This window comes from Aplysia californica, unplaced genomic scaffold (genome assembly GCF_000002075.1).
Source record: "Aplysia californica isolate F4 #8 unplaced genomic scaffold, AplCal3.0 scaffold00104, whole genome shotgun sequence".
In the NCBI taxonomy this organism is placed as follows: domain Eukaryota; kingdom Metazoa; phylum Mollusca; class Gastropoda; order Aplysiida; family Aplysiidae; genus Aplysia; species Aplysia californica.
In genome coordinates, this window is record NW_004797374.1 from 573,914 (window position 1) to 583,569 (window position 9,656).

Sequence of the window (9,656 nt, forward strand, 5' to 3'; positions counted from 1 at the left end):
GGGAGGGAGGTGGGGAGAGGGGGAGGGAGGTAGAGAGACAGGGGGTGGAAGGGGGGAGGATGGGAGAGGGGTGGATGAGAAGGAGAAAGAGAGGGAAAAAACTTTGCACATACCATATATTGCTATTGATGCCACCAACCTCTCTTGCTTTCACATTTAGTGTAACATGCTCATTGAGAAATTGGCTGAAGTCATTCTGAAATTTTTGCGATTGTGGTATGTGTCTTAAATTTGACAAAGAATAGTATAACACAGATAGCTTGAATTCATCAAGACCAGCCTCAATAGCTTGAGGGATCCATAGTTCGAGGGATATCTCTCTAAGACAAATAAGAAAGAAAAAAATGGGATGGCAGGCACAGTTCGACAGATGCGTGATTTCAAGTTGTCTATATTAAACCTATCCGTGTTCTTCTGTTCATGTAGCCTATAAGAAAACAATTCAGGACCTGAATATCTGTTCACTATGTGCATATTTCGCTATGTGTGTGCTAGACTGATGTTTGTGCTCATATGACCTTATGCAGTTGCGAGCACCGTAAGACTCTTACTAAAAAATAAAAAAAAAGACTGATGTTAGGCTTGATATTTTAAATTCTATCTATCCTCAGAGCTAAATTAGGAGCAGGCCCAAACGGGCACAATGCCCTTGTTCTGGCATTTCGTTACACAGCGCAGGAGGCCCTCCGAGCCGGCATTGTGCACACAGTGACATCAGAGGCACTCCTCATCAAGGAGTCGGCGAGGGTTATCGAAGGACTTCATGTCAAACAGCTTCTTCCCCGAGACAGCTTGGTCAACATGAAAAGGGATGTCTATGAGCTTGTGTTGCAAGACTTGGACACTGATGTTGACAGAGCCATGTCCGTTTTTAAATCTTTGCTTTAGTGTGTTGTGTAATGCTTGGTGCATACAGGGTGATCCCAAAAAAACATTAAAACTTTTTTCGTAAATATTTTCCTCCACACTGAAGCTTTCTTCATCTTCAAATTTGAACACAATATTCCCCATTCCAAAGGAATTTGACTGATATTTATTTTTGATGATTCCACTAAATAATTCTGCAGTATAATGCGCATTAGAAAAACAACCCATTATTTGCTTTTGTCCCCTTTTATTACACTACACAGGAGTACGCATTACCACAAAATGTCGTGAAAAATTCTGGACGGACCTGGGGAGACACAGGCACTAGGATCGCCAAGACCAGTGGTTCATGCAAGATGGGGCCAATCGCCACGTTTCTGTCAGATAAATGACATGGCCAGCTGACCATCTTGGAGATCGTGTGATCAGTCGCAGAAGTGAACACATTTAATTGATTTTGTTTATGTAGTCTTAGTAAGGTTTTATGGCGTTCGCAACTGCATTAGGTCGTATGATTTTGTTTATATGCTAAGGAGATATTTGATTGATTTTGTGAAGGGTAGACCTATGCAGATATTTTGTCCGCAAAGACAATTTTAAAAAACCTAAACAGAAAAACTCTACTTTCAAACACTATTCTGCATTCTAGTCAATGATGCTTTGTTGAATGAGCTGTGATAAAAAGGAAATACATGTATAACCTGCATAATTGATTCGTAACTCAACATAATATTTTGTTTGGCACAATTACTATGCATGTAGAAGACTAGTACCATATAGTTGAATATAATTCTGTATTCCTCAGAGTGATTGGAGGTCGGCCTACTTTATACTTTATGATGCTGTTGTTTTTTTATGTCCATTGCCATCAATTTGGAAATATAATGATGTTTGCGTATTGCATTTTTATTTGAAATACATAATTACGTTTCCATTATATTGACGGCAATGGACCCAAAAATATAATTTCAATAAAAACAAATTTCAAATTTTTTTTCTTTGCACATTTTTTTAACAGCTAGTTGACAATATATATTGAATACTGGGGCAATTTTCACGTCAAATTGAAACTGTTCACGGGCCTGATCTGGCCCATGGAGCCTGAGTTTGCCCATGCCTGTTTTAGTTATTTTAGACTATTGCTTTTGGTCTCTGGTTTTGTCTCGGAAATGGTGAGATTTGTATTTTTCAGCTTACTTGCGGTGGAAACCGTGACAGGGATCTGGTATTTACAGTGATTTAAAAAAAATCCCTGTTTTTTTCCTATTCTTTGTCTCTATTAAAAGTTATCAGCAATAACAGGGCCTCATCGGAGCCTCAGGGACAAAGGCTCGTTAACAATGTGTAAAAAGTAAGATAGAGAGAGAGAGAGAGAGAGAAACGCAGTGATGGAGCAAGCCCATGTAAGCCACGCCACTCTAAGCACACACAGTGGGTGAAGCGAGAGAGGGCTGCAGTGTAGTCTACTACAGATTTCAATCTAGCCCTAACCCAACTAACTACACGAACTCATGGCAAAAAAGCCCTGTTGGCGGATACTTGTGGCAAGGGAAACTACCCATGAATAAATACAGCTGGATTAGTCCACAAATGCCTACTTCCCTTGCATTTCTGATTTAACAGGGATCTGATATATACAGAACTTTTTTTCGGATCCCACCGTCCCTTTTATATCAGGTTTCCACTGTATTTAAAAATTACTTGTGTCGTATCAACATATAATTTTCCGTTCTTTCTCTAAATTATGTGTGACAGAGTTTCTAAACAAATATATGTGAATGTGAGGAGAGATTTTATTTTGCAAGTTTGTGAAATGTTTATTACTAATACATAGCTAGTTGTGGATACAAGCTGTCTATAGCATCAGCAAAGTTGTGACATTATATCTATTTCAGTTTATGTGTTTGAATTTTTTTTTTTAGATAAAATATTTTGGACTAATCAAATCAAATTTTTATTTATATTCTCTTCTAGAGTTTGCAGATACATTTTTGAGATGTGCCATGATGAAAATCATTTTTTAAAGGAAATGTCTAGGGAGACCAGGGATATTATTTACGATGCGCATGAGCCATTCACTGGTTCACACAGGTTCTGGGTTCTCGCATCCGTTTGAATCTCATTCTTTAAAAAAAATAAAATTTTAGGCTCAATTGCAAATGTTCTTCAGCTTCAGGGGGCCCTTGACCTGTACTCTAATGTTCCGCCATTTACGCGTTCGATTGTTGAATGCCAAAACCAGAGCACCGCTTCATTTTTTAAAAAGCTCAATAATTGTTTACACTTTAGATTAACATATATATCTCTTTACAGAAAAAGGGTAGCCTACAAAAGGAGCGTTTTGGTAATTTTGATGCTGGAACCTTTGAATAGGCCTATGGTTTAAGCTTAAATACATTATAGTTATAGTTATACAGTCCTACGATCCTGGTCTCTCTAGCCCCTTCCTTTTTTGGAATGATGGATTGTTGGAAAATGGCAATATTTTTCAATGACTTACACCTTTTAAATGGGAACGGAAATCTCATTCAAAACAGCTGGATTTTTTTTTTCTTTTCTTTTTACTTGACTGTTATAGAAATGCACTTTACCATTCGTAAACGTTAAAGTATCATTTTGATGAATTGATTGAGTTTTACAGCACAGTGGATACTGTGTCTGATGGAGAAGAAATACAACCCTAACAAACAAAACATAAAACTTAAGAGAAATAATTGTACGAAAAGCTCTAAAAAATATAATAAATCGTACATGTTCTTTCTCTTTCTAATTGAAAACGAAATGCTTGAAAGACAGGCTACATGTACAAATTTTAGACTCTTGTTTTGGTCGAACTCATATTTTTCAAGACTGTGATTAAACTTATAAAGAAAAAAAAAGGTAGAAAGATCCAAACATGGTGAAAGAACATCCTATTAATATTCAGTATGGTCGGTAAAGGTAAAGATTACAAGACTGCTATTGTTCCCGACAAAATGATTTGTACAGACTAAACTCTTTGACTTTTCTTACATTCCCCAGTTGAATGCTAACAATAGGTAGGCCTATATAATAATATTGTTATTTTATGTATACATGTACTGGTTTTACTACCTACTGGAGCGCTTGCTTTAAAAAGTTTTTGACCAACGCATGGTTCAAATTACCTTCCAGCTGTTTCAGAGGGTCTGGTTACATTCCAACGAATACAATATGTTGCCTAGAAAAACTTGATGATCTACTCAATGAACAAATGTTGCCATTTTTACTCTATAGAAAAAAATACATGTACATATAATAATATTTATATGTATGTATGTATGTATTATACACAGAATATCGCAATGGACTGTGCTGAGATTTGACATCTGGTTATATAGCCTTACACTATACCTGTTGGTGAATGTAATGTTAATAAAGTTATGTCAAGGGGGTGCAGCGCTCAAACTCAAAGGATTATAAATACCTTGTAGACTGAAACTTTGCATCATATTATTTATATCTTAAAGCTCAAAAGGTATTTGTTCACTCCAGTTGTGGAATTCATTCAGATGTGTTCAAATTCAATCCTCAGGTATCTTATCTCTTATTCCCCCCCCCCCTTAAAAAAAAATTCTTACAGCTCAGCTTTATTGTAGTTTTCTGACACCAAGATTATAGACTGACTCAGCTTTCACTTTCAAATGAGAGCACCATTTTGTTCCTCTGTTCTTAAGTCAGTATGAAGGTACCATGTCTACTAAAAAAAATAATTTATGTATTGCAGTACATTATATATTATTAACATCTTGTGCGTTGTGTTAAAAATGATATATGGGTAGAAGTAGAAGTAAAATAGCCTTCATGAAAGAAGCTTGCACAATTGTACTGGTATAATGTCCCTTGCCACACTGTACGGTTAGTTAAGAGGCGGGACCTCTCAGTACATCCATCTCTGATAGACTGAACCAAATGGGAAAATTCATGTCAAGTACCTTTCCCCAAGGATACAACATCCAACCATGCTGAGCCTCGAACCACCCAACCCCCAATCTCAGGATTTCAAGTCTTTTTCTTTTTAAACTAAGATAAGAATCAAGAATTGAAAGAAACATTTTTGTTAATTTGGATCAAATAATTTTATCTCATATTAAAAACTTCAATGACAGACACGAAGGAAAAACATTTGTTGTAATAGGTGTAACATCAAAGAAAAAGTGAGCTTAATTCATTCGCATGATTTTTTGTTATATCAGTATTGTGTGAGGAAACCCATAGAATCATTTACTGTTACTGTAAATGAGATTATGTGTGATTGAGAGGGCATGGTTTTTATGACCAGTGTTTCATGTACCTGTAGGAGATTAACTCTATTTTATTTGGTTTGCTCGAGTTTATGTGAAAATGACATTATAATAAATTCAATACATGTAATAATTTAAATAATTCCTTTGTATCATTGAGAAGGAATGATATAATATATATTGATAGATATTTATATATATATATGAGTAAGAATTTACATATTTACTTTTATATATAGATCTATGTGATCCCACGCCTGTGTGTGTGTGTAATGCATGAAAAAAAAAAGAAACCAAAAAGTTATGATCAATTTAACCTACGGTACTTTATTGGTTAAGAGTGCTGATCACTTGTTGTGCAATCTTTTTACGGAGTGGCTAGCCGCCCGATCTGGGTATTTTTATTACCATATCTTTTTAAAAGTTAAAATTATAATTTATAAATGATTTATGTTCATTCTTATGGATGCAATGTGTTTTATGAGTAAAAAAATGTGACAATGGATATATGCGCAGTTCATTTTGCTTAAAAAAGAAATTGAAATAAAGTTTTGATTAATCAGTAATTTGTTGATGTTTGAATCTCATGTTTTGTTTGTATATTATATATATTATATTGCTCTTGGTCTGTACAAGAATCACCTGCTACAGCAGTGTATCAATATGCTTTCCTCTAGTCTGGAGAGATAACATTTTCTCAATTTTCTCCCACTTATTTACGTTACGGTATAAAAAAAAAACGTCGAGAAGAATAAATTTGTACTGGATTTTGCCATAAAACTGTTCATTATAGACTACCATTATTAGGAAATATCTTTTGTGAGCAGCAAACACAGACTGCCATGCCGTATGTCCCCTTGGGTACTACTATGGTTATAAGGAATGAACAGACTTACTATGTAGGTGTTGTTGTAAGTCAAAATACAAGGTTTTCAGTGGAAGCAAAAAACTTGTTTCATTTCTCTCAATGATTGTATCAATCTTGATACAAAATATTTTTTTATGCTTTAGTTCTAGTAGTAAGAGTTTTAAGGCACATGCGACACAATACGGTCATTAACAAATGCTGAAGATAAAAGGTTTTACAAGAAAGTAACAATCAATAAAAGAAAAAAGAGATATAACTAATATTTATAAAAGGATGATAAATGTTTAATAGGAAAGAAAGAGCAAACCACACCAACCACCTAATCACAAAATGTTTAATTAGTTTAAATTTGTCACTTTTTCAAAAAGAGAAACGAGTATAGGATCTATCGAAGTGCCTCATCAAACTCTACAAAATTCTTGTTTTCATTTTTTCGAAATTCTGACAAACTACAATGCTGCATGACAGCAACAGTGTATAACCTATATTCTGTCCCTGTCGTTTTATGCAAGAAAAATTCTGAAATTATGCAAATTGAGTCCAAAAATGTGAAATTATGCAATTCTGTTAATTTTAATAAAGAATGATAAAGGAAAATAATCAGAAATAATGCAAAAAATTATCAAATTTTGCTAAATTATGCGGGGTGCGTAAAACCACGGGGACAGTATATTTTTGTTGCCAAATCTTTTCTTCAATACTCACCAAATTTGAGCGGGTGGTCGGCGGGTGCTCTGGTGTGGTTTGCTTCTTCTTTCCTATCACGCATCTATCGTCCTCATCTCCCCCTTCTTCTTTTTCATGTTTGTTACATGTACTCTCTTGTACACCTCTAATCTTCTGGCGCTCATATGACCTTATGCAGTTGAGAGCGCCGTAAAATCTCTTCTAAACTAAAACCAAACTTGAGCTGAAGCACCGATACCAACAACTCAAACCTTTTTTCCTTGATGTCAGGATGAGTAACTGAAGTACAGTCCATGCCGACTTTAAGCACGGTCGTCGGGAGAAAACTTAAGCGTGCTTAAAGCCGAAGCGTGCTTGAGTGCGAAGTAGACATAATCCAGAGATTTTCATGTAGAAAATTTCTCGTGCTATTTCCCTTTGTTTGTAAGTAGGCCTATAGCGGTCCCGCAAAAGTGTGCACTGTTATTTAGACACCCACCATGGTAGTTTTTGTTTGCTTGTTTGTTTTTGTTTTGTGGTCGAATGGGAAATGAAAACTTAATTTAGACGGCCAGTCACACTACAGCACACTAGGCCTACATTACACTGCCTGTGCGTACCACTGCCCGCTGTGCCACTCGTACCACCGCCTTCATCCAACCTCGCGTGTGATACACAATCAGGATTAATGGATAGCGAGGGTCAAAGGTGAAATCGCAGCCAGCCTCCCTTTCTCGTCTCCCCGACTCTCTTTGTATTTTTTTTTTGGTCGTGTGTAGCTTTGCCCTAGGCCTAGGCTAGATCCTATGTCCGCGCGCGCGGCTGTGTGCATCAGCCTTCCTCTCCGCCCGTGTGAGTGTGTGTGTCCATCACTTGCGTTCTTTGTGTTTCTCTTGACACACTCCACTGCTGCGGTGTAGACTGTGTTCGAACTTCGATGGGTCATCATGAAAATATTGACTGTCTTGTAATTGAAGCGTGCTTGAAGCCGAAGTTACCGCGCTTAAAGGCGTGTAATTTATATAGCAAAAATTCGGTAAGAGCCGTTTAGCGTGCTTGAGTCCGAAACGTGCTTAAGACCGGCGTGCTTAAAGTTAAAGCCGGCACGGACTGTAATATAATATCAACCAATGAAGACCTAACTCTTCTAATCAGCCTAGATGTCGAAGAGACTCACTAAAACTCCAAAGACGCCAATAAGACACTTATTTCACATGGGTGTCCATTCACTTAACAATTGTTTGATTTAGATTTAGGCATTCCGGTATAATCATAATGGTTTGTGGTGAAAAAGGCTTTTCAAAGTATTTGTGTAAAATTTGTAAAGTTACGGCTTTGTTTTAGTTTTAGTAAGCATTTTACAAAAACACAAATGGCACGGTACAGTATAATCCACTTATAATATCGACGTCCGATTTATCAACATTTTGACGTATCGACATTAATTTCCAATTACAAAATTTTTCCTTCAATATTCACTAAACAATTTCTCTTATATCGACTTTTTTTTCGGCCCATTCTGCTTTATCGACATGCTTCCTGGGTACCTGGCGAAGCCCACGAACATAAAAGGGGGGAAAAGCCACGCTTACAATCAACGCATTAGTTCTTCATTAAGTCCGCATACCTGCCAATAGTAGCCTATTCGACACACCAGGCTTTATTAGATCATGTGGAGCCTACACAGTGTAGTCTCCAACACAGTACAGTGCCTCACAGACATCACCTCCCTACACTCACTCCTGATCGTTCACTCCCCTTCCCCATCCCATTGTCAGTCTGTTGCTGGCAAGGGCCACGGTCAGTGAGTCAGTGCCTGCTCGCCTTTCCATTTCCCCCAGCAAGCGCCATATACAAGCTTTACAAAAATGCTACAGGACAGTTTGCACTAGTGTGTTATGAGCGCATCGCGCTGTTCTGTCTTTGGTACCACAACTCTCCCCCCCCCCCGCCCTTGTTTAGTTTCAAGAATCAAGGGAAGCAACCAGCTTTGTAATGTTGTTTTTTTACTGCCGACCTCCCCTTGTTTTTTCGTCTTTGGCTTTATATATTTTCATTTATTGACTATAATTTGACATTTGTGAGGCATCGTGGTGGAATCAGGCTCTCGTCAATTTTTGGGCATGTGGAGTTATTGGTATCATCTTAAAGCTTGTTTACTTGTCTTTATTTGGATGAAAAATATCCATTTAACTTGAATACAAGTCGAGATATTTGCGAATGAAGGAGGTGGGGGTCACCTGTTTTCAGAGGTAAAATTAGTGAGAAAATGGCCACCAAAGATTAGTTATTTCCTTAGCTAAAGAGTCTGTGGTAACTGAAAATTTACAATATACATTTTTTTGCCTTTAATCAACGTTTTTCAGAAAAATCCACACAGAAATGAGTTCTTTAATGGGCATGAAAGGTGTTAGCCAAAAAACAAAAACTCAATAAAAAATCACAAACCTGTGGAAAAATGCAAGTTTTGTCACTTTGAATACTTTGATTATTTTGACGAGAGCCTGATTCCACCACGCTGCCTCACATTTTTATACATCGACATCAAATCCATATCCCAAACTATGTCGATATAAGTGGATTATACTGTCCATAGGCATCTAGGGCTGAAGTTAAGAGGTGTTACTAGAGAGCAACATACAAAAAGAAGGAGGAAAGATAACGATGATATACATTTAATAGGAGAGAAGGAGAAAACCACACAGGAGCACCTGTCAACAACCCACTTCAAAAGGGTAAACAAATGGTCTACAAGGAAGTGTCTAGGTAGACCCCAATTAGGGACTATGTAGTTATGGTGTTTTGGTAGTCCCCAATTGGGGAGCATCTAGCCACCAATGCTCCCGTAGACCACACACAATCTATCATCAGGTGTCTCTGTTTTTTTTGGGTTTTTTTTATCAATCAACTAGCTGGACCCCCTTACGATGAAAGGAATGATTGGTGCATACTACACTCTACTGGAATGGAGCAAAAAATCTTGAGAGGTACAA

The 9,656-nt window shown here is 37.0% G+C and overlaps 1 protein-coding gene across 1 annotated transcript in view; it reads left to right on the forward strand.

The window, feature by feature from the left end:
• The window catches only part of LOC101855179 (enoyl-CoA delta isomerase 2, peroxisomal), a gene marked incomplete in the record, with an annotated part of 48,744 nt that extends 47,188 nt beyond the window's left edge, over window positions 1-1,556 (forward strand). The window contains 1 exon segment of the mRNA XM_035969002.1: window positions 612-1,556. Coding sequence (XP_035824895.1) covers window positions 612-888 — 277 coding nt within the window.
• Between the last annotated feature and the right edge of the window lie 8,100 nt (window positions 1,557-9,656).